Raw genomic sequence first — 24804 nt, forward strand, 5'->3', positions numbered from 1 at the left:
CCCAGGGACCCATTGAGTATCTCCCTGCAACTCCCTCTTGGAAGTGGGGTGGGGTGGAGTGGGCGGAGGACGGGTTGGAATTGGAGATGTGGGGGCACTAGATCAGGGGCTGAGCTCCCCCGTGGCCCAAATCCCCCGTCCCTGCTTTAGGGTCGGCCGTACCCCAGATATCTGGGGAGCTGGGGCTGAGCCTGGGGTCGCCACTGCCTCTGTTCCTTTAAGGAGCCGCTGTTTAGCATTCCTGCCGCTGCCGCTGCCGCTGCCTGACTCTGCACGCTGATTGGCTGGAATCAACTGAGAAGGGAGCCAGGGAGAGATGCTCTTGACTCCACTCAGATCCATCCTGGGGACCAGTGCAGGAGCGGTCCTCTCAGCATCCAGCCTCTGCCCAGGCTCCCGCTTCTTCTTTGCCGCTGGGCTTGGGCCCAGGAGCCACGACGGGCGACACGGAGCCGCCAGTGCTGGAGGGGGAGCCGTGGGTGCGGGGCAGCGTGGGGGCAGAAGCCCCGGGACGCCCGCCCGGCCCCAGGCCCCGCTCAGCCCGAGCGCCCCCACGGGTGCCCCCTCCTTCCTGGTCCGAGCAGTGTGAGTGTGCCCGGGAGTCCGGCGGCAGCGGCGGCGGCGGCGGCGGCGGCGGCGGTGGTGTGGAAACCGGCGTGGGCTGGGGTGTCCGGGCGGCGGGGGGCAGTGCCATGCACAAGCACCAGCACTGCTGTAAATGCCCCGAGTGCTATGAGGTGACCCGCCTGGCTGCCCTGCGGCGCCTCGAGCCTCCTGGCTATGGGGACTGGCAGGTGCCCGACCCCTACGGGCCAGGTGGGGGCAATGGAACCAGCGCGGGCTATGGGGGCTACAGCTCGCAGACCCTGCCTTCACAGGCGGGGGCTACCCCCACCCCCCGCACCAAGGCCAAGCTCATCCCCACTGGCCGGGATGTGGGGCCAGTGCCCCCTAAGCCAGTCCCAGGCAAGAGCACACCCAAACTCAACGGAAGTGGCCCCAGCTGGTGGCCCGAGTGCACCTGTACCAACCGGGACTGGTATGAGCAGGTATGGACCAGCAGTGCGGAGAGGGGGGCGGGGGAGGGGGATGGTGGGGGAGGCTGGAGAGTGGGGGCCTAGAGGCCTGGGGGTGCAGCAGGGATTCCTGGAGGCTTCAAGCCAGTGGACTCCGAGCCTTAGCATTTCACCTGAGCTAAGAGAGGCGGTTGGAAATGTGTGCTTCTCTGTGTGTGTCTGTTTGGGGGTCTCCATTTGGAGGGGATTGGGAGGAGCTGTGTGTGTCAGGAGGTGAAAGTATGGCGGAGGGGTACATTTTCCTGTGAGGGGGACTGGGTTTGCCTCAGTGCAGAGGTTTAGTAGCCTCTCTGTGTCTGACAGGGGGCGGGAGGTTCTGCGGGGGCTGTGTGTGGTGTGTGCTTCCATGGGGGGGGGGGAGGAGGGGGCATGGTGCTCTGCGTAGGGGGGACATATGTGTGTATGTATGTTAAGGTGTGTGGAGGAAGGCAATGGAGCTCCTGTGAATCTATGTAGAGGAGCCCATGTTCCCAGCTGGTTGAGCTTTATCCTTCAGTGCCATGAGTCCTTTTCTGTCCCAGTCCCTTTGTGTGTGAATGTGCACATGGACATGTGGGGATGTCTCTCTGAATGTGGAGGTGTCTCTCTGTAGATGAGGCTGCAGGGACAGCTGTGTTTGCCTGTGTGTGTAGCTACATGTATATGTGTGTGAGCATGTAGCTTAAGTGTGTGCATGCATGTGCCTGTGTGTGTGTGTGTGTGTGTGTGTGTGTGTGTGTGTGGTGTCCCTGGTGAGAGGCACTTGACAGGCAAAGGAGGGGAGGGAGAGGAGGCAAGAGACACGTCCCAAACAAGGCTGAGAGGCTGCTGAGAAGGACGGAATCTTTTGTCCAAGCAGCTCTGAAGTGTGTGTGCTGGGGGGGCCCAAAGGTAGGGGTTGGGGGGACTAAAGCAAGCTTCTTCGCTCTAGAGCAAGTATGGTGCCTGGAGCCAAGAAGGGGCAGCTGCCCTGGTGCAATACTGGCCCCAGCGGGGCATGTCCCCCTTGGGTACCTCCAGATGTGAGAGAACTTGGCCCCCAAGCCCTGACTTGGCACAGTTTGGGAACCCCTTGGGTGCTGGGCACAACTCCGGCTTCCACTCCCAGTCTAAACTGCCAGCTTAGAAAATGGAAGGAGCATCTGTGGGAGAAGCAGCAAAATGGAGGCTGGGCCGACAGAGCCAGGTCCTTGGCATGCATAGCGGAGGGCCTGTCTGGTTATTTGGCTCTGCAGCCCCCAGGTTAGGGAGAGAGGAGACAGAGGCTTTGCTGTCGAGGGCAGGTGCTGCCTGCCCCAAGCTGGTGACCGTTCTGTCTGCCTCTGTCCTCCTCTGGGAATAGAATGTGCTCTCACTCAGAAGCTAAGGTGGGACTTCCTAGGGAGAGGAGTCCTCAGTTCCTCAGTTCTGGTCTTTTGTCTGTCCACAATCACTGCTTCCCTTTTCCCTCACCTTGGCTCTTTGCCCTCTCTAGTGAGTCCCCCTCCTTCTTTTTTCCTGTATCCTGGGGCCCTACCCTTGCAAACACTCCCTCATGCATATCCTACTCAACTGGCAGATAGGTGCCAGTCCCAAGGCTGGGCCAGTTGGTTAAGGTTTCTTTGCCAGGGATGATCCCCAGATGGCTCCTGGTCCTGGGAGCAGGGTCCCTGAGCAGGGCAGTGGGAGGCTGGAGCCTCTGGTTCTCGCTGGAGCTGGGCTTGAAGCATGGCTTATGTGGGTACATGTGGGCACACATGGTACCCCAGATGCACAGAAGGGCTGTATGGGTGTCCTTTTGCCTGTGTGTCTGTTGCATCTTACTCCAGGCAGCTGTTTTGGTTTGGGAGCTCTGAAAAGCCATGGGTTCTTCCTCCTGGGATCAGGAACTAGAGTGGGGCTGCAGCTGGAGTCCTCCTACCACCTCCCAGGGCTGCAGGGCATAAAGTACAGGGGGCAGGCCCTGCAAAGGTGGAGGCATGGCTAGCCAGTACTACCCGTGCCCTCTCTGTTTTCCCAAGCCAAAGCTACAATGGAGTGGGGAGCAGAGCAGGACACATGAAGGAGCCCCCACCTTAGGTTTGCAGCTCCCTTCAGAGGAGGACACCAGGGGTCAGGAAAGGGGTAACACAGCCAGAGGAAGATGGAGGAGGGGTGCTGGGTTACCCGGAGAGAGAGGCAAGGAAGTTCCTCCATTCTTGGGGATGAGAGTGGGAGCCAGGAAGCAGTTACTACTTGTCTGTCCAGAATCACATTTTCTCTTGACAATGGTCACAAGTTATGTCTTGTCTGGGAGACCAGTTTGGTGGGTTGGTCAGAACAATGCTTGTTTCCATCTCCTTCCCCTCACTTCTCCCATGGCTACTATATATTGAAGGCCATGGGCTCTGCTGCCAGCCAGTCAGTCCACAGGTTATCAGCTTCTCCCTCCTGGGGAACTGTGTCCACTCTGCTCCTATCCCACCCCTGACTCCCACCCAGATCCTACCTTGGCTTTTTCTGCTGGGAAACACAAAGGGTTCAAGATCAAAAGCCTCTTGGTACGAAGCAGGTTCGGACTTTGACTCCTTCCACCCATTTGAAGAATTGGGTTCCTGGGGACACAGAGGAGATATAGAATGAGGGTTCCTGGGGTATTCTGAAGGGTACAATTTTCCATTTCCTGGGAGTTCTGCTAGGGAAGGGGATGAGTGGCCAAAACATCAGTGGCCTTGGCAGCTTGATTTAATCAAAAGAATACCTGGAGATCCAGGTTCTAGCCCCTGCTCTGCCACTAACTCCCAGTGCGCTCTGAGGTACAACCTGTGTCCTCCCTAGGCCTCGGTGTCACCATCTGTCACATGAGGGAGGTTGGACAAGATGGTGTCTGCTGTCCTACCAGTTCTAACACAGTGGGAGTCTCTGATCCCTAAGTCAGGGAAAGCTACGATTCACAAGGGGAATAGGTCCCTCCATCAAGGCCACTGGGTGTTCCCATGGATGCTAGGTGTGGCATGGTTTGCCTACTGTGTTCCATTTCTGACACTCCCCTTAAGCCAGTGCTGCAACCCTCCTAGTGAACTCCAAGGCCCTGGAGATCAGCCTTTCAGTGAGTGCACCACTGGCTGGCTCAGTCCCAGACAACTGATCTGGGCTAAATGGGTTTGGCCTGATATGGCTGGAAGTGAGGGAGGGGTGTGGCCTCCTCAGAATCAGCCTGTCCCCATCTGTGGCTAAGAGGTGTCCTGGGGTCAATGCAGGCTCCCACTCTTTGGGGGTGTGGAGGAGGAGCAGGTTGACCAGGGGGCAGATGGGTGGGGATGGGGGCAGGAGGAACTCAGGGAATTGCCTGTGTCTCCCCCTAGGTGAATGGCAGTGATGGCATGTTCAAGTATGAAGAAATAGTACTTGAGCGGGTGAGTCTGCCAGTGGGTCAGGATGCAAGGGAGAGGGGAGGGTTCAGACCAGGAAACAGAAGGGCCCTGAGCCTCAGCTTCAGGACTCATGGCGGGGGACTTGCATTGAGAGTATGGGGAAACAGTGGCCCTCAGAAGCTGCATACTGCATCAATCAACCAAACAACTAATGAATATTAATTGACCTTGCTTGCTGAGGCCTAGGAAATTGGGGAAGGGATGGCTTTGCTGAGGCCTCTATGCCAGATCATGAGCACAGCCTGGGAAGCTGTGTGCCAGCTCCCTCTGAGGCCTGGAGCACAAGCTCTGGAGGGTTGGGGGAAGTGGGGAAATCAAGAACCCTCCCTCATGCCCTCTGAGTGAGCAGACTGTGCCCCTCTGCCCCCTTCTGCAGGGCAATTCTGGCCTTGGCTTCAGCATTGCAGGTGGCATCGACAACCCCCATGTCCCTGATGACCCTGGCATCTTTATTACCAAGATCATCCCTGGTGGAGCAGCTGCCATGGACGGGAGGCTGGGGTGAGGTGGCTTGAAAGCAGGGCCCCGGGGGCAGGGGCGGGAGGAGGGTAGTGGGGGCAGGATGGAGATGAGAGGAAGAGGGCTGCCAGGCAGGATGACCCTTTCATTAGATCTCAGAGGGGGCAGGGGAGGGGCAGGAAGGGAAGGAAGAAGAGGTGGTGGGAGAGGGGGTGGAGGAGCAGTGGCAGGGTGTCATGCCTCTTGGGCTTCCTCTGCAGGGTGAATGACTGTGTGCTGAGGGTGAATGAGGTGGACGTATCAGAGGTGGTGCACAGCCGGGCGGTGGAGGCGCTGAAGGAGGCGGGCCCTGTGGTGCGCTTGGTGGTGCGGAGGAGACAGCCCCCACCTGAGACCATCATGGAGGTCAACCTGCTTAAAGGGCCCAAAGGTATGGCCCTCTGGGTTCCTGTACTCTGGCCAGAGGCCCCTGGTTGACGTTGTAGGAAATGGAAGGGGACAGCCTTACTCCTTGCCTGACTCCCTGTTCTGGCTCATAGACTTCTTTATTGACTTCACATCTCATTCATCTTTACTGACCTGGGGATGGCAGCCTAGTGTTTGGGATTCCTGGGGAGGGAAAGCTCCTTCAGGGGGTTGGGGGGGGTGCCAGTGGGTTGGCTGCAGTGGGGAGATGGGTCTGGGATTGACTGAGCACTCTAACTTCTCCTTGTGGCCCTCTCCCACTCCCTTCGGGCCCCCAACCAGGCCTGGGTTTCAGCATTGCTGGGGGGATTGGCAACCAGCACATCCCAGGAGACAACAGCATCTATATCACCAAGATCATTGAGGGGGGTGCTGCTCAGAAGGATGGACGCCTACAGATCGGGGATCGGCTGCTGGCGGTGAGACAGCCTTTGGGGATGCCCAAATGGTAGGGTAGGGTGGGGAGGTGGGGCTCTAGTAGTCTCACACTCCACCTGAACCTCACTCAGGAATCAGCATTGTGGGGAATTTCAAGAGCATCATCTGGGTTGTGTGTACTCAGATACCAAGGCCCTAGTTCTTTTCGTGGATGGCACTCCCTCACCTGCTCTACTGCCGTCTTTTGCTTCTTCACCTCTCATAGCACCATACTGGGCCTCTGGTAGAAAGAGTACTGTGGAATTTCAGTGACAGGGTACCCTTCAGGGTTCCCTGGAGAGGCCCTCCCTTCTCCCAAGTGCCAGCCCTAAGGCCTTACCTCTTCTAGGTGAACAACACCAATCTGCAGGATGTGAGGCATGAGGAAGCGGTGGCTTCACTGAAGAACACATCTGATATGGTCTACCTGAAGGTGGCCAAGCCAGGCAGCCTCCACCTCAACGACATGTATGCACCCCCTGACTACGCCAGCAGTACGTACCCATCCACCCTGTCCCTAGCCTTGAAACCCCTGCCCCCTGGTTTCTGGAGGGGAAATAATTAAAATGCCCTGTTCAGAGAGAGAGAGAGAGAGAGAGAGAGAGAGAGAAGAGGACTAATGCTCAGGAGAACTGATCCAGATCCCAGCTCCATCCCTTATAGCTGGGTGCCCTTGGACGAGTCCCTTTCACCTGTCTTTAGTTTCTTCTTTGGCAAAAAGGAGCTAATGATATATGTGCTACCTTCCTCGTAGGACAGCTGCAAGGATCAAATGAGATCATGGACAAGAAAGCCCTTGGAAAACTGTATTAGGCTATAGAGATGTGAAGGATTATTATTAGTCACACCTCTAGTCATGCCTTTCTTTGTAGACTGCTTGACTTTAGCTCTTTCTAAGACTCACAGGAGTGAGCCCAGGATTCAGAAAGGGACTGTGGAGGAGGAACCTGGGGGGGGGGGGGCAGGGTAGTGAGAAGGGAGGAGAGTCCTGAGGAATCGGCATCCCTTGGTGGCTTTTGCATCCCAGGTGGGGGGTGTTGGAGCACAGTCCTTGATGGGGATCAGATCAGGTAGGGACCTCCAGGGAATGGTCTTTGAACTTTCTCTCCCTCCCTTGATTCCAGCTTTTACTACCTTGGCTGACAACCACATAAGCCATAATTCCAGCCTGGGTTATCTTGGGGCTGTGGAGAGCAAGGTCAGCTACCCTACTCCTCCTCAGGTTCCCCCTGCCCGCTACTCTCCTATCCCTAGGCACCTGCTGGCTGAGGAGGACTTCACCAGGTAAGACCGCCCCCCTACACACACCTTTATCCCACCTAGGGATGAGGACGATAGGAATTCGTTTCTAGCTAGCCACTGGTCTCTTTGTAGTATGGCTTTGAAGAGGATTAAGCCCTCATCACTTCTCTCTGGGGTCTGAGGCCCTCTCCCAGCCCTTAGGGCCCTGGGAAGGGCCAGAGATAGCTGCAAGGACAAGTTCTACCATCAGGGGGAGTGCCAAGTGTGTGGCCCCGACCCGAAAGTACAGAGAAAAGGTGGGGTGGAGCGTTTAGGGGGCCGAGGAGGTGGAAGCTGCCCGGTGGGGGGCGGTTTCCTTCCCGGAGACAGTGGCTGTCCCTCTGCTGCAGTCGTTCTAAATTAGAGGGAAAAAAAGCTGTTGAGCCGGTGGGGTTGTCAGGACGCTGGGAGGCTGGCAGGCCCGGTGGCCTCCCAGGGAAAGGCCCCGCCCCATTCTGGCGGCTGCTTCAGCCAGGCGGGCCGTGGAACTGGTCAGGCCGGCCAGGGTTCTGGGGGACAGGTTTGCTGCGGGGTGGGGCCTGGTAGGCTGCTGGGCAGGCTGCAGTGGAAGCCGGAAGGGTAGGCGGACGGAGGGGAGAGCTGGAGGAGCCATGGAGGGGGCATGCAAGTTCTCCGGCCCCGGCTTGGCTCTGGGCTTAGGCTCAGCCTCGGCCTGGAGGAGGGCTTCACAGAGGTGGGCCTGGCCGCTCCGCTCCCTGCGGCCTGGAGGGGATGCCAGGTAGGAGGAGAGGAAGGATGTGAGCAAGAGCATCTGGGAGTCAGGGAGGGAGCCTCACACCCAAGACTGGGGAGTAACAAAAGGAGTCTTGGACTTGGGGCTCTTCTGATGAAAGATGCTCAAAGGGAAGGCGGTGGACCAGGCAAGAGTGTGGGGTGTCAGGTTGTATGGATGTACAAGAGCAGCTGTAGCTCTCACCTGATGACACTGACCATTTCTAGAGGGATTCCTTAGACATGGTTAGTTGCAGTTGGAGTTTTCATGTGTTAACTCTCTTCAGTTAGGTTCCTAAGCTCCCTCTGGGGACCTGGGATTTCTTTATCTGTCTCCCACATCACCTGGTAAGGGCACACAGGAGTAGCTGGTGACCTTATCTGTCACTGGGGAAGGTAGGAGGGGTCAGAGTTGGTGGGTGGAATTTTGAGACTGTTGGAGAAGCATGTGTAAAGTAAGTACATTCTGGGGATGGTGAGTGCAATCAACCCCAGGCTGATTTCCAGTGCCCCTAACTGGTTCCCCTTGGTGCGGCCCCCAGTCCATTACGCCAGTGGTAGGATAGGAGAATCTGGGGAAAAAGAGGATGAGAGTGAATGGGCTCTGAGGTCTTTAGACAGGGTAGGGGTGTGTTGAACCAAGAGAGGAGAGGATCGTCCACTGGGAAGCTGACTCCAAGCCCTCAGGAAGAAGGGAGGGAAGAGGAACTGAAACTTGGCACCTGGCAGAAAACAGCAGCCAAGCAGGTTTCAGGAGAGAAAGGAAGCAACAGGGTATCACATATAGGGACCTAAGTCATTCTCCAGCAGTGCAGGCCTTGCTCTAGGCTGGTTTATATCCACCTCATCCTTACCCTTTTACTTCTTTTCCACCAGAGAGCCCCGCAAGATCATACTGCACAAGGGCTCCACTGGCCTGGGCTTCAACATCGTAGGAGGAGAGGATGGAGAAGGCATTTTTGTCTCCTTCATCCTGGCAGGAGGCCCAGCTGACCTGAGTGGGGAGCTGCGCAGGGGAGACCGGATCTTATCGGTGAGGGGACAAAGGAGAGGTGGGAGGATGGGAGTTGTGCCAATCTAAAAGGGAGGAGGGGAGATCTTGCTTTCTCCAAGGAATGCTTCTTGAGATGGAAGAAGGCTGAGCTAGAGAAAACTTATATTCTTTTATATGTGACCTTAGGGAGTGCCAGGGACGGAGCCCAGGCTTATCCTTAAGGAGAAAATGAATGTGTTTTGGATCTTAACCCTGGTTGGAATTTGACCCCCACAAAGATAATTATTACACTAGAGATTTCATATTGTTTAGGTCTTGTCTTAGGGTCAAGGATGGGATACTGAGAAATGCATCTGAGTAGGCTTAGGGATGGGCTGACCATCTCCGTTTCCTAACTCCCATGACAGAAGACCACCTTTCTTGCTTTCGGGGTGGCTCATAGCTCCTCTCTTTGGATAGGTGAATGGCGTGAACCTGAGGAATGCAACTCACGAGCAGGCTGCAGCTGCTCTGAAACGGGCTGGCCAGTCAGTCACCATTGTGGCCCAGTACAGACCTGAAGGTAGGAGATGAAGGTTTGGACAAGATGATTTGGGGAATTTAGACTTCAGTGTTGGCTTTTTGCCATCATAGGTACCAAAAGCTACGTGATCAGGTCCCTTCTGCCTTAGGGCAGTAACCTCTTCCTCTCTCGTTATCCCTCTGGACAGGTGATGGTTTGGGCAGCTTTGGAGCATCTAAGGCTGTGCTCAGAGCCTGCTGATCAGGGCGGCAGTTCAGCAGAAGGCCAATAGTGGGCAGCAGCCCTATGGAAGGAAACAGATTGGGGCGACTAGGAAAAAGGGGAGGGGGAGAGGGGCGGAGACTCAGGGCTCAAATGCGAAGGGATGTAAATGTGTGAGGTGGAACTGGAGAAGAGTAGCTCCTGATTAGATGGACCTCAGGGACAAGAAATCTGCCTTCTTAGGACATCTTGGTCCAAACCCCTAGGACCCCCTCTTCCTTCCTCTCATCAGGGTGACTGTGAAAGATCCATAAACACACTGGAAAGGTGATGTTATGCAGTTGCGGTAGGCAGTCAGGGGTGGGCCCCCTTCCCCTACGGGGGGCCTTCTTTGTGTTCTCAGGGAGCAGGGCTGGGCTGGGTATGCAAATGTAGGCGTTTGATTGGCTGGGACCAGCCAAGGAAGGCCCAGGTGCCGAGGTGAGCTGCCGGGTGGCGCGCCCCAGTCAGCCAGCCGGCGGGGTGGCCATTGGCTGGCCGAGCGCGGCCTTCAGCTGCACGCCCCGCCCCGTGACCCAGGCGGAGGGCGACGGGCGCGTCTCCTCGCCCCCCCCCCCCCCCCGCGTGCCTCAGGCGTCTCCTCCTCCTTCCTCCCCTCCCCCTCCCTCCTCCCTACCTCCCCTCCTCCCGCGTCCCGCTTTGTGTCCGTGGTCTCCCGCGCGGGACGGAGGGGCTGGCAGGAGTGGCGCTTTCTCAGCACTAGACCCGGACTCCGACCCGGCGCCAGGTGAGCTGGGGCGGACCAGGGTCAGGCCCCCCTCGCAGTCCCCCCTAGCCTCTCTACGGTTCTGTTCTCAAACTCTCTTTTCCAACACTGCGCCCCAACTCTGCGCTCTCGCCGGAATCCCTTCGCTGCACGCCCCCAGCCCGTGTGGTGCGCCACCTTTGAGCCCCTCTCCCAGGGGAGAGCCGCCCGGGGCCGAGTGCCTGCTCTCCCGCCACTGAGCCGTGTGTGGCCCTCACCTCTTTGCCATCACCTCTCCCTATTTACGAGCTGTGCCTCTTTTCGCCCCGGGACTTCAGCCCTCCCCTCAGCCTCCTCCCAACTGGCTGCTACGTCCCTGCAGCTCCCTAATCCCTTAACTCAGAGGAATTTTCTGACCGCCCCCCTCCCCCACATGTATTAATCCGCCAAACCTGGCTACCTCTGGGAACACCCTAGATTGGCTTGGTATTCTCAGGACCCCACCCCACCCACCACCCACCCCGCTTTTGTTTGCTAGGGTTTTCTTACCGCTCCCTACTTCTCCCCCCCCCCCACCCCGCTTTGTAAGCCCAGCCTTTGTCCCTTGGGGCTGCAGCCCTGGACTCTTTGGACACCTAGGCCCCGCGGGACAGTTACTAAAGTGGAAGAAGAGACCTCTCCTGGGCAGGTGCTCTGTTTCCGTGATGAGAGGCGGAGAGGCCGGGAGCCCTGTCGCAGAGCTGTGAGGCATCGAAAGCACCTACCTTTGTCCTTTCCGGCCCCCCACTCCTGTTAAGTGCTTGAGGCCGAGGGCCTGAAGGGGAAGAAGAGAGGGGCCTGCCATCTTCTGCTCTAGGCTTCTTTGATAGGGGCAGAAGTGCGGGGAGGTAACTAACAGGAGAACTTATTGGTCACAGGTCACTGGACAGAGGGATGCAAATAGACGCTAGCCCGGGACGCCCGGGTGGCTCAGCGGTTTAGCGCTGCATTCAGTCCAGGACATGATCCTGGAGACCCAGAATCGAGTCCCGCATCGGGCTCCCTGCATGGAGCCTGCTTCTCCCTCTGCCTGAGTCTCTGCCTCTCTCTCTCTCTCTCTCTCTCTCTCTTTCTTTCTCTCTCTCTCTCTCTCATGAATAAATAAACAAATGGACACTAGTCTCTTCATGTTGGCATTCAGTTAATGACAAGAAACACACCTTGGGGTTATTGTTTGTTTAATTTCTGCATATACTTTTCGCTTCTCAGTGAAGAGCTATCCATTTGGTTTTTTTAGCAACCGATATTTATCACGTCATGCCCACAACTTAGACAACGGTAGGTTCTGCAAAGAAAATGGTTTCTCCTGGATATTTGTGTGTGTGTGTGTGTGTGTGTGTATGAAATTGATGTGTTTCTTTTGGTTTTGCTCTGTGATGTTGGGCACATGGAGACAATACTGTGTATTTGGTGGTAATATGTTGGAAACTGATGACTACATATTTCTCTGAGTTTTCTTGGGAGTATGTAACTGGTTTGGATAAAAAGCTGCAAGTTGTCCAGGATAAAGAAATTCATTCCTGCCAGCGTTTATTGTTCTCTGAGCGTATTTCTGAGAGTTTATAATGTATGTTGAGGTGCCGTCTCATGTTAGGTCTTTCTACCACTGCCCAAACAAAGCCTTTCTTAGGATTTATTGAACCAGTGTTGGTAAGGCTCTGCCACTCCAATCTTATTTCTTTCTTTGCTTTGGTAAATCTAGCAGGGGTCCAACACGCAAAAAGCTTTTTGTTGTTGTTCCATTTGAAAATGGACCCTCAGAGACAGGTCCAGAAGAACTATCAAACATTTGGTGTTGGGCTCTAAATTTTCTTTGATAAAATGATAGCTTTTAAAAATAAGGACTCCATGTTGATCATTTTATGAATGCATTAAATACTGTTCTTCAGAAAACTACTACATGGCCACTTACAAAAGGAATTATCCAATTATATGTCTTTTGACCAAAATGGCAGAGACTTTGCATGCTACGAACCATGTAAGTGTTCATTATTTGTATTATTTTCACATAGAACATGGGACCTGTTAAGGTTTGCGTACTCCATCCAACCCGTCTTTGTGCAAACCGGAACAGCAACAAGAGAGCAAGGACATGACTTATCTAAGGTCATGAAGGGAAAGTTGCCAGGGGACGAGGGGGATGGGAGGTAGTCAGCAATTGGTTTAAGTCAGAGGTCCACCAGCTGGGACAAACCATGCTTGGGAATACCTGAGAGACCTAAGACCTAGTTGGAGTGGAGGAACAAGAAAGGGACTGGGGAAATAAATAAGAGACTAGGGGAAGAAAGATGTACGGGCAGGGGTAGATTAGAGTGACCTCCATAGTGACTACTGAGCTCCATTGCCAAGCCAATGCAGCCTTTAGCTAGATAGCATTTAGCATGAGAGCTTAAAACATAGCTTTGACTAATTAGAACAGAGTAAGAATAATTTTTCTTTTTGTTAACGGCTTGAGATATAATTCATATACCATACAATTCACTCATTTAGGTGTATAATTCATTGGGTTTTAGTGTATCCACTGAGTTGTATACCCAGCGTCACAGTCAATTTTAGAAAATTTTCATTACCCTCCCCTTTTAAAACATTGAGAGGATTTAAGCACTGAAACGGTGTTAAGTGTAGGACAGTTGCTTCCTAGTGTACCTCCCCTGGGCACTTAGGGGCTGGATGGCAGTTTGATGGGAATGCTTTAAGTTTGAAATTCTTTCATATATCTGATTTGTTCAGTGTGGGTTAAATGCATAATGAAGATAGAAACCATGTCTATCAGTTTGAACTTTGTATTGTGCCTAGCATGGGTGCTTTACAAGAATTTTTACAATGAAGCTTTGGAAAATATTAAAATAGAAATAGAAGTGCTAAATGATAAGGTACCACAGTGAGAGATGCTATTTAATAGTTTCACTCTTGATTGCTCCAAACTGTTGTGGACATAGCAATCCTACCTATTAGTTAAAAATAGCATGATGTTCTTGGGCATGTATAATCCTGCTTAAAATTCAAATTGAAAATTTAACTGACTCTTGGCAAAGGCTCTCTCCCAATCTATTCTAAAATGAAGAATATTTTTCTGTGATTTGTGAAATTGCTCCACCAAGGGAAGTACAGGCTTCATGTTATGACATTTTAATTTAGAAACTATCTCCTACATTCCAACCCCCACCCCCCACCAGTTACTTTGTTTCAGCCTCTATTTATAATCTAAGCTAGTATTTTTCTGGAAAGTCCTTTTGTTTTTAGAGTTAAACCTGAGCCCCAAATCAGAAGGTGAGCCAGAAATTGGTCACTAAGTTAGCTAAACTGGGAATTGATCTTTTATGACCAGTCTTTTCACTTGGCATGTAAATCTGGACATGCTGGGCATAAAGGACTGGGAGAGAATGAGTTTTCCGTACTTATTTTAAAGTGCTGAATAAGCACACTTTCGCCATGGAAATGCCTTCAGGTGAGGCCTGAAAGAATGAAGGATCAGTGATGATAATAACTTGAAAGTGTAAAAGTAATATTTTTCCTGTAACATTTAAATAACCATCCCATCTCCCCCTGTTTGAGAATGAAAGATGTAACCATAGCTGCTACCCTATCAGCATGATCTCTCTTGAGAGCACAGAGGTGAAGGTTTATCAAGGCAAAGAATTCAACTCCTGAAACTCATTTTGCTATCCTAAAAGAAGGCTGTATAGGGAAGGCAGAAAATGAAGTCCTGTTAACAGCATTTCTGCGCTGAACAATTTAAAGGCAGCTCATTTTGTATTCATGTTCGTGTTCCCCCCACATAGACTAGAGCCTGTCCCATGGTTTGTTCTACTGAATTCATGAGTATCTCTGTGATTCGGATGTTTTTGTAAGCATCAATCTTCAGGATATCCCTGGGGGATAGGTGGTATCATCCCCATTTTAGAGATGAGGAAGGTGAGGGTCAGAGAGGTTGAGTGACTTGCTCAAGGTCCCACTGCCAGAAGAGGGCAGAATCAAAGTTTGAAGTCAGATTTCCCTGAGAACTTCAGGTCCAGGGCTTTTGCCTCCAGGCCACAACTACCTCCCGTCACAGAAGAGAAATTGCAAACCCCTTCTTCCTACCCAGATACATCTAGACACAGCAAAAAATACTGCTCTAAGATTCTTCAGGTGCCAGAAGCTGTTAACAAATGGAGTGAAACCAACTGCTGAACGTCTGCTTTTTAGTCTTGTAAAAACTCCCAAATTCCTATACCAAAGGAGGAAGTAATCAGGGAGTAGAGGGGCTGTTAGAAGCCTGAGGGAGACCTACAGACTCCTTATGAAAAGAAAGTGGACTTTGGTAGACTACTACAGAATGATAATTGTTGGGGAACCCAGGAGGAATGAAAAGATGGGAGCTGGTTTGCTTTAACTATAATCGCAAATGTTTGCAGGCTTAAGAAAATTAATTCAGTAAGTAGCATTTCTCATTTCTTCAAGTGAAATGGAATATTTGTTATTCATTTTTTTATGACCTTATAGTTCACTCAGTTAAGGGTGCAATTCAGTAGTGTTTAGAATATTCAAAGAGTTCTGCAGCCACCACCACAATAGATTTTAGAATATTTTCATCAACCAGAAAGAAAACTACCCTTTAGGTATAACCACCTCCTACTGCCCAGACTCCCCATCTCCCTGAGTACTAGGCAACTACTAACCTACTTCTTGTCTCTTATATATTTGCCTATTCTGGACATTTCATATAATTGGATTCATATACTATATGGTCTTTTGTGACTGGCTATTTTCACTTAACATAATGTTCTCAAGGTTCATCTGTGTTGTAGCATGTATTAGTACTTCATTTCTGTTTCTGGGTGAATAATATTCTATTATATGCATATAACACATGTTTATCCATTCATCACTTGACAGATATTGGGTTGTTTCCACTTTGCATCTATTATGAATAATGCTCTATGAGCATCCATATGCAAATTTTTGCAATGACATGTGTTTTCATTTCTTTTGGGTATGTATACTTACTGGATCATACGGCAACTCTATGTTTAACCTTTTGAGAAATGGCTGGGCTGTTTTCCATAGCAGCTACACCGCCTCACATTCCCACCAGCAGAGTGAGGGTTCTGCTTTCTCCACATCCTCACCAACCCTTGTTAATGTCAGTCTTTTTTATTTTAGCCATCCTGATGGGTATGAAGTAATATCTTGGGGTTTTCATTTGCATTTCCCTAGTGGCTAATGACATTGAGCATCTTTAATGTGCTTATTGTTTCCCATTCATTTTTGCTTTGCTCCATCCCCTGATTTGATTCTCACCCTATTTCTAAATTGTCTCAGACCAGAGTAGGCCAACTTTGTTATTACTCAAGTGATTAGAGGGAACCAGGAGGATAAGGGACTACCTTTTATTCTTATCGCTGAGTGCTGGAGGGGCTGAAGGCTTAGGTGTAGATCATTTTAGCTAGGAATGCTGACCTTATAAAAGTGATAGGGCCCATCAGCCCTCCCCCTCCCCCGCCAAAAAAAATACCAGCTTATACCCTACAATTCACCCATTTAAAGCATACAGTTCAGTGTTCTTTAGAATGTTGAGTGGTGCAACTGTCACCACACTCAAGTTTAGAGCATTTTCCTCACCTCAGAAAGGAGCCCTGTCCCATTGTCACTCCCCATTTCCTCCAACTTCTCCCTTTCCCTAGCCCTGGGCTAAAGTTACTTTTTCTGGCTGGTTCATATAAATGGAATCATGCCAAATGTAGTCTTTTGTGTATGCCTTCTTTCATGTAGCATAATATTCTCTAGGTTCATTCATGTTGTAACATGTATCAGTACTTCGTTCTTTTTTATGGATGAATAATATTCTGTTCTCTGACTTTATCACATTTTGTTTATGTATTCATCAACTGATGAACATTTGACTTGTTCCTGCCTTTTGACTATTATGAATACTCCTGTGAACATGCATAGACAAATTTTTGTGTGGTCATGTTTTCAATCTCTCTTGGAGATAAATACACATACACACATCCCTAGGAATGGAATTACTGGGTCATAAGGTAACTTAACATTTAACATTTTGGAGGAACTGCCAAACATTTTCCCAAAGTGGCTGCACCCTTTTAGGCCTACCCTAAAGTTTGTAAACTTAGGAGATAAACTTAGAAGAGAAAAAAAATGTTACCTTTCTTCCCAGTTTTGCCTCCTGGGCTGAACTTTATATACAGATGTGTGTGTTTGTGCTGGGATTTTCTATCTTCATGTAGCCCAGGAACATTGTAGCTAGAGTTGGCAAAGTATTCTGTACCTAGCTAGGCAGGTGTGTTCTTTGCCTTGTTAGGCAGTTTGAGACAAAATCCTATAAAATGTCAGTTTTCCCGATAGGGGAGAATGACTAGAATAATGTATAGTGATGAGAATGAATTATTTATTTAGTTACAACTTAAGATTTCCTTTTAATTCAATGTATTGCTTGTTGAAATCTTGACCCTTTTATTTACACTGTTGATTTATTTAAAGATGTAGCCTTATATTCTGTAATAGGGAAATAGTTTTATTGTTTTAAAGAGATATAGGAGAAGTAGAATAATTTGGGCCTGTCATTGTTGCTGAAAAAATAGTTTTTGCTCTCTTATGTTAAGAATATACATATAAGTTATATGTGTGTGTGTGTGTGTGTGTGTGTATAATGAGTGTGTGTATAAATGCTAAGTCATTAAATCCTATGGGAATTATCTTGGAGGAGGAGCCAAGGCCCTGGGTTTTAGTTGTTACTTTATCTTTTGGGGGGGGGGAGGACAGAAATGGGGAGAAAGAGAGAGAGAGAATCTTAAGCAGGCTCCACTCTGCACATGGAGCTTGACATAGGAATCAATCTAACAACTCTGAGATCATGACCTGAGCTGAAATCAAGAGTTGGATGTTTAACCAATGGAGCCACCTGGTACCCTAGTTCTGACTTTAAGTTAGCTCAATGATCTCATGCTAGTCAATTTCTTTGAGCCTTAATTTTCTGATCTATAAAATGAGGGGACTGTGCAAAATGATCTCTAATGTTTCTTCTACCTCAAATTTTGTGTCAGATAAATGGAATTGAGTTGAAAACTCAATTTACAGTTATATTTGTACCTAGACTGTTATTGAATCACAAAGTTTTGAGCTAATAACTGTCTTGCTTTAATAAGGGTCTTGTCTCCCCTCTTCTTTCCTGTGATGAGACTTTCATTCTCTTGAAATGGACCTTCATTTACTTTTCATTGAATTTAGATATCTTTTAAAAAGCAAAGGCCCTAGAGATTTGGGGATTTTTCCACTTGATGAAATTAAGTGATAAAAATGTGAATAGACCATCAAGTGCCCTCCTCATCACTGGGTGTTATACTATATGTTGGCAAATTGAACTTCAATAAAAGCAAATGAAAAAAAAATTGAATAGACCAAAAGAAGAAAACTAATATATTTTGTACAAATATGTACATTAAAGGTCTGGTTTACATACACATTCTTCAGATTTTCACAAGGGAGGAAGAATTTTGCAAATCTTGAGTTAAATTCCAGACTAGATTTTTAAAAAAAGATTTATTTATTTTAGAGAGAGCATGGATTAATGTGTATGTATGCAAGTTGGGGGAGGGGCAGAGGGAGAGCATCTTCAGACTCCCTGCTGAGCATGGAACCAGACACAAGGGGCTTGATCCAGTGACCTATGAGATCATGACCTGAGTAGAAACCAAGAGTCAAACACTTAACACTTTTTTTTTTAGATTTTATTTATTTATTCATGAGAGACACAGGCAGAGGGAGAAGCAGGCTCCATGCAGGGAGCCCAATGTGGGACTCAATCCCGGAACCCTGGGATCACACCCTGAGCTCAACTGCCAAGCTACCCAGGCATCCCAGAATCATTGATTTAAACAGTTTTATATCCTTTCTTTTAACTTACCATATGTCATGAATATCTTATTGAAATGGTTTTTAATAGTTAAATAATATTTCATCATGTGTGTGCCATAATTCACGTGGCCATTGCCTTTTTGGTGGACATTAGGTTGTTTCCAATTTTTTATCTTATAAATAACACTGATGGATATCCTCTTATGAGGCTTTATGTGAATCTAGTATTGCTTCTTCAGAATGAATTCCTTGGTGTGGGATTATTGGTCCAAAGGGTATGAACATGTTTAAGACTTGATACATTTTGCCAAATTGGTCTCCACCTCCACCAACAGTATAAAGGGTATGTAGTTTGAGATCTTGCTAACGTGGAGTGTTATTTTTTTAAAATCTCCGCAAATTTGATACCTAAAAAATGTTACTTAACTCATTTTAATTTTTATTTCTTTCTTAGTGATAGAACTGAACATGTGTATGTATGTGTACATGTATATGTTCACTGGTCCCTGTTCATCAGTTCTTATTGGTGTGTATAAGCTTAAATGTAGTTAGAATATTAATTCTTTGTCATGTATATTACAAAGATTTTTCCCAGTTTGTGGTTTTCTTTTTTTAAAAGATTTTATTTATTTATTTATTTGAGAGAACACAAGCAGGAGGGAGGGGTAGACGGAGAAGCAGACGCCCTACTGAGCAGGGACCCCAATGCGGGACTCGATCCCAGGACCCTGGGATTATGACCCAAACCAGATGCTTAACTGACTGAGTCACCCAGGTGCCCTGTAGTTTGCTTTTTTACTTTATTTTGATGTACAGATATTTTATGTTTTTATGTAGTCAAGTCTATCGGTGTTTTCTTTTGTACCTTTAGCATCTGTCCTGAGAGTAAATAAACGTTCACTTTTGTTTTATTCTAGCTATTTAATGTTTTTGTTTTAACACTTAAAACCTCAACCTGCCTGGAATTTATTTATGATATCAGGTAGGATAGTACCCTATTTGTGTTCCAAATGTTTAATGAATTACCTCAGTACCATTTATTAAGTGTAAATAATCCATCATTTCCCTACTGTTTTGTCATGCCACCTTTATTACACACACACAAACACACACACACACACACACACACAATTTGGATTTTGGGTATCTTATTCTGTTCTTTAATATTTTACTCTGGGATTATCAGTTATTGAAAAATGACCACAGTAACAGGAAGAGTCTTTCCCTGGGTCCCATTTTCTGGGTTCCTCCCATAGAAATTTGACTCAAAAGATTCAGTTGATACCCCAGTAGGGATTGTCAGTGGATTTGTGATCCTGTCAGAGAGACTACTCTGAAGAACATTTGACTCTAGCCTCTCGATTGACCTGGTAAAATGTAGAAATCAGTTATATTAACTCAAGTTAGTAAGCTTAGTCCTAAAATGTTGTTTCAATCACTGTGTTGCAGCATCTCTGTTAAGTGGGAAAGATTGTTATGAATGAGATTGCCCACTACTTTGAGCACAGGGAAAGGTATACTTTTGTCTTCATTCTTATGTTTTCTGGATAAGGTGCTTTGTCTTGGGGGTGGTTCTTACATACAATTTGGTTTATGGGTTAAAGGAGCTAAAGGCTTTGTTAATCTTGTATTTGAATATGCTATATGAGGTTCCTTTGAAATAGACAAAAGGCTCCATTTGAGGCTTTTATCCTGATCTGCCAGGTCATCTGGGATAGGTGAGAAGGACCAATGGCAAGGTCCTGTGAATAACTGTTTCTTTGCTTGATGTGAGATCAAAGCATTTCTCAATTCTACTCATTTCAGACCAGGCAGCTGAATGTAATGAAACCTTCATGTAGTATAGTACTTTCGATCAGTAGCTCTTCTTGCATCCTCACTAATAAGCTCTTTGGGGGACAGAAATATCCGTCAAAAGGGCTAAACTGGAATCTTTTATGGCATGCTGATCTGGCATGTCTTGTTTTCTGTTTTATTTCCAGCATCAAGATGCTATCCCGAACCCTGGCTATCTGTGTGTGTGTGTGTGTGTGTGTGTGTATGGCTGAGGAAGCACATTGTGGCAGTGTAGGGACCAGAACAAGGACACTGAGGTTTCTGTTCTGGGTTAGTCATCGTACCGAGCCCATTGTTCTAAAAGTAGAGCTGAAATTATTTTTCTTCAAGCAGTATTTGCTCATTCTGAGCCCTGTTTGCCACTCTTCTGTCCTCTCACATAGCCTTAAGAATTTTTTTTTGAAATTTCTACCCATTGATATGGTATTACTTTTTGACCCAGAGAACTTAGGATCAGTTGCAGACACGAAGATTTCCCTCTTCTGGATCGTATTTAAAAATTAAATTAGACTAGTCCTAGGTTTGATTCCTTATGGGCCTCATTGATTTGGTCATAAAATCATAATTATGTCAAAATTAGAAGGGACCTGAGGAACTGTGGTTTTAGAGGTCTTAGATTCTTTAAATAGTAGACCCCATAATTAAAAACTAACCCAAGTAATAGGCTTCATATTATTTTTCGAGACTCGTTCGTTTGTGATTCCTAGAAACATGCTTTTTGGCTATTCGTATACTTAACTCCACACCAACAGATATCTTCTCGATGGACTTACTTTACTTTCGACTTCATTCTTTTCTTTTCTTTTCTTTTCTTTTCTTTTCTTTTCTTTTCTTTTCTTCTTTTCTTTCTTTTCTTTCTTTTCTTTTCCTTTTTCTTTCAGATCAGCTCCATCCATTTCTTTTGTAACTGTGAGCTATATTGTTGGGACAGATGCTTGTTAATTCAGACACATCCTGAGGGTTTGCACTCCAAACGCAACTATAGAAACCTAAAATACCATTCATACTCATCAAAGTCTGTGACTCTCTCATGAGGTTGTCACTTCATTTCCACCACAGTTCTGTAATTTTTCACAGTGGGTGATTTCCTTGAGCTCAGGGCAGCTCAGCTAATGGCAAACAAGAACTGTAGGAGTTTGAGATTTGAACACTGGTACTTCTGTAAGAACAAATGAGCCTTTGGACAGCTATTGACTTATCTGGAGTTTATAGCTAATCAATACAAGTGCAGTTATTCAGCCCTGTCTTCTCTGCTCAGTATTTATACTGGGACTCAAGGTCAGGAAGTTACACTTCTTTACTTTGTGTTCTTTCCATTGTTGCTACCTGTCACAATCTGTGTGTCTCAAGTCTGTCACCAGTTGTCTCCCCAGCTTTGTTGTCATTCCCAAATTTGATAGGCATGGTTTTTATTTTATTTTATAGCATTTCCTTTTTTATTTATTTATTTTTTATTTTTTATTTTTTATTTTTTTATTTTTTTTAGCATTTCCTTTTTTAGATCGTCATTCAAATCATTGGTAGTCCATACCACTTGCAGAATAAGTACCCTTTGTTGCTACCATTTATTTCCCGTCTCTACCACATTTTCCTAATCATCATCAAATAGACCCAAATAAATTTCTTTTTTTAAAAGATTTTATTTATTTATTCATGAGACACACAGAGAGAGGGAGAGGCAAAGACACAGGCAGAGGGAGAAGCAGGCTCCATGCAGGGAGCCCGATGTGGGACTCGAACCCGGGTCTCCAGGATCAAGTCCTGGGCTGCAGGTGGTGCTAAACCGCTGAGCAACCCGGGCTGCCCCCCAAATAAATTTCCTGTGGGTTAAGAAACTGAGCCCCTTTCAGCTTTTCCAAATTAATGACAAATGTCATTTTTTTATTCTGAAAAGGTTTTTTTTAGAGTGGGGGGTAGGTAGAGGGAGAAGGACAGAGAGACTCTTAGGCAGGCCCCATGATCAGTTTGGATCCCAACACCGGGCTTGGTCTCATGACCCTGAGATCATGACCTGAGCCAAAATCAAGAGTCAGATGATTAACTGACTGAGCCACCCAGGCACACCCTGAGAAGAAGACATTTTGTCCTTAGGAAGGTAGATGGATTTGGGAGCAAGGTCTTATTTTTTTAAAAGATTTTATTTATTCATGAGAGACACATACACACAGAGAGAGAGAGGCAGAGACACAGGCAGGGGGAGAAGCAGGCTCCCTGCAAGGAGCCCAATGTGAGGGCTGAGGCAGACACTCAACTGCTGAGCCACTCAGGCATCCCGAGAGCAAAGTCTGACTAGAAGGGAGGCTTGGCTTTGTGTCCAGTTCATATTAGTGAACATTGTAGTTTCAGTCCTCTTTGATGCTTTATTAGGCTATTAAGTAGATCTTGAAACCTCTGATATGTCAGTGTTTTACATAAATGGTTTGTGGTTTTTTGGTCAGTTTTTAGCATTTTGGGGTGGGTGGAAGGAGAAAGTTTTGTATTTTTTCTTAATTAGTTCCTGAGGAGCCAGAACTTGAGAATTAGTGTCCAGGTTTGTCCTATCAGATCTCTATCATGAATTAACACATTCAATAAAAGTTTGTTGACTCAACAAGGGTGCTGGTTGCCAAACTTTGAGAAGGAAAAAAAAAACCACATCAAGGAGCTTATAATTTTGTAAAGGAAATGACATCACCACAAATTCTGGGCACTAGATTTTATTTTTTTTATTATTATTTTTTAAAATAATAAATGTATTTTTTATTGGTGTTCAATTTGCCAACATACAGAATAACACCCAGTGCTCATCCTGTCAAGGGGGCACTAGATTTTAAAAGGGAGAAGTAGTACAGGGTCTGGAAACCATGTTAGATAAAGAAAACTTATGGAAGTAACAATATCTAGCCTGGAGAAGGAGTAGCTTATTTTGAGGACATGGTGACTATTCTCTATTGTGGCTAATATTATCCCACTTTTTCCTGGTGTTTCAGGGAAAAAACTCAGAAGTTGCCTTTGATCCCTTCATCCAATCAGATGTCAAATTTTATCTCATCCAGTTCCAACATATTTCTTGATTCTTGTCCCTTTGTATTCTCAGTTGCCCTCCTGCAATGTCAGGCCTTTTAACTCATTGTCTCTACCAGTAGAAGAGGTTCTTGGTCACTGTTATCTTTCTCTCTGTCCTCCATTCTATATTACATTCCCAGAATAATGTTCGCCCAAACCTAGTTCTGATTGTATCACGTCCCTATTTAAACACTTAACGGTGGTTCCCCTAGCTTAGTAAGAAAAGTCTTATCTCAAACTCTAACAATCTAGTCCCCAACCTTCCATCACCCACCTTCTCCTGTTCACACTCTACCTTTTATTCAGGCTTATTTAGTATTCTTGGAACCTGTTCCAAGTTTTCCCAGTTGTTTGACCTTTAAACTGTTCCTTCCTACTATATGAAGAAGAGATCCATCATGTTTTATATTGTTTTAAACACCACAATTAGGACCAGCTGGAAAAAGAGATGGCCCTTAAACCAAGAATTTTCTCTTGAATAGTGTAGTCTAATAATGAAGGAATAGAGAGCCTCCCAACATTGAACATACTTGAGCAGAGGCTCAGGGCTGGCTGGTTTGGCTGATGTAAAAGCAGGGACTACTTATGGTAGGGGCTGTAGGGCTAGACAAAAAGAGAAAGTGTGGCGCTCTACTGTTAAACTTAAATCTACACATGAGGGTGCCTGGGTGGCTCAGTTGGTTAAATGTCTGCCATCAGCTCAGGTCAGCGTCCCAAGGTCCTGAGATCGAGCCCACTGCCAGGCTCCCTTCTCAGGAAGGAGTCCACTTCTCCCTCTCCCTCTGCCCCTCCTCCCTGCTCATGCACACGCACTCTCTCAAATAAATAAATAAAATCTTAAAAATAAATAAATCTACATGTGAGGCACCAAGCATACTTTATCCCCCCTCAGTAGCCCACGTAGTACACACACACACCCCTGAACAAGTCATTCCTTTACTTAAAATCTTTCAGTAATTTCTTTCCATCACTCTTAGGGTAGTTAAGAGAAAATGAAGAGGCAAAATTACTAGTAAGGCAACAACAATGAAAATTAGAAAGAAAGCAGTGTGTAGAGCCTCAGATAGATGGCAGAGCAAGTCCTTTGACCCAGCAACTCCACCCACAGGAGGCTGACCTTTTCTGTGGTTATGCAGAAGGGAATATTTGAGCTTCCTCTTTGTCTTTGACTGTTACCCATTACAGTCTTGCCTTTACTTTTGCAAAACCAAAAGGCTCATTGAAGTGTTTTTCCCCAAACAAAAGAGCAATCTGTCCTCAAAGGTAAGTTCTGCCTCCACTTCTTCAGAAATGGAAAAGCTGCTGGAAGCTTTAGAATAGCAGTTTGTCCTCAACCTCCAGTCAGAAAGGTTTCAGAAGGTTGGGTTTCTACTTGGTAGTGCTAATCAAATGTTTTTGTGAGTGTGTATAATTTGACCCTGCAGTTTCACTTTGAGTCTATTCTATAGAAATGCCCATACAAATACATAGTGCAGCATTGGTGGTGATATTAAAAATTATAAACAATTTAAATGTACATCAGTTGGGATATGACTGAATAAATTATGGTCTATCCATAGTGTGAAATACTATGCAGCTATTAAAAAGAATGAAATAGGTCTCTGTATTGACAAGGATGGGTTTCCATGACCTATTAGAGGATGAAAAAAGTAGATTTATGTGACTTTGTGTGAGTTGTGAGTATATGTATATAAATAATATATACATGGAAGGATACATGCTAGAAACACTAACAGGTTACTTTTGGGTAGTGGGGGGGAAAG

General features: G+C 47.1%; 1 protein-coding gene across 6 annotated transcripts in view; it reads left to right on the forward strand.

Moving 5' to 3' along the window:
• The first annotated feature begins 352 nt into the window (after positions 1–352).
• DLG3 (discs large MAGUK scaffold protein 3) overlaps positions 353–24804 on the forward strand; it is a 53808-nt gene continuing 29356 nt past the window's right edge. For 4 of the 6 annotated variants that reach the window (XM_025982916.2, XM_025982917.2, XM_025982918.2 and 1 more), the window contains exons 1-9: positions 353–1049; positions 4379–4429; positions 4824–4948; positions 5167–5336; positions 5654–5790; positions 6138–6282; positions 6913–7072; positions 8678–8834; positions 9255–9357. In XM_025982916.2, the coding sequence (XP_025838701.1) occupies positions 693–1049; positions 4379–4429; positions 4824–4948; positions 5167–5336; positions 5654–5790; positions 6138–6282; positions 6913–7072; positions 8678–8834; positions 9255–9357 (1405 nt within the window). In that variant the 5' untranslated portion in view covers positions 353–692. Of the gene's footprint in view, positions 1050–4378; positions 4430–4823; positions 4949–5166; positions 5337–5653; positions 5791–6137; positions 6283–6912; positions 7073–7238; positions 7809–8677; positions 8835–9254; positions 9358–10174; positions 10307–24804 lie in introns of those variants that run through there. The other 2 variants (XM_025982920.2, XM_025982921.2) reach the window with 2 other exon arrangements.

This window comes from Vulpes vulpes, chromosome X, assembly GCF_048418805.1.
Source record: "Vulpes vulpes isolate BD-2025 chromosome X, VulVul3, whole genome shotgun sequence".
Classification (NCBI taxonomy): domain Eukaryota; kingdom Metazoa; phylum Chordata; class Mammalia; order Carnivora; family Canidae; genus Vulpes; species Vulpes vulpes.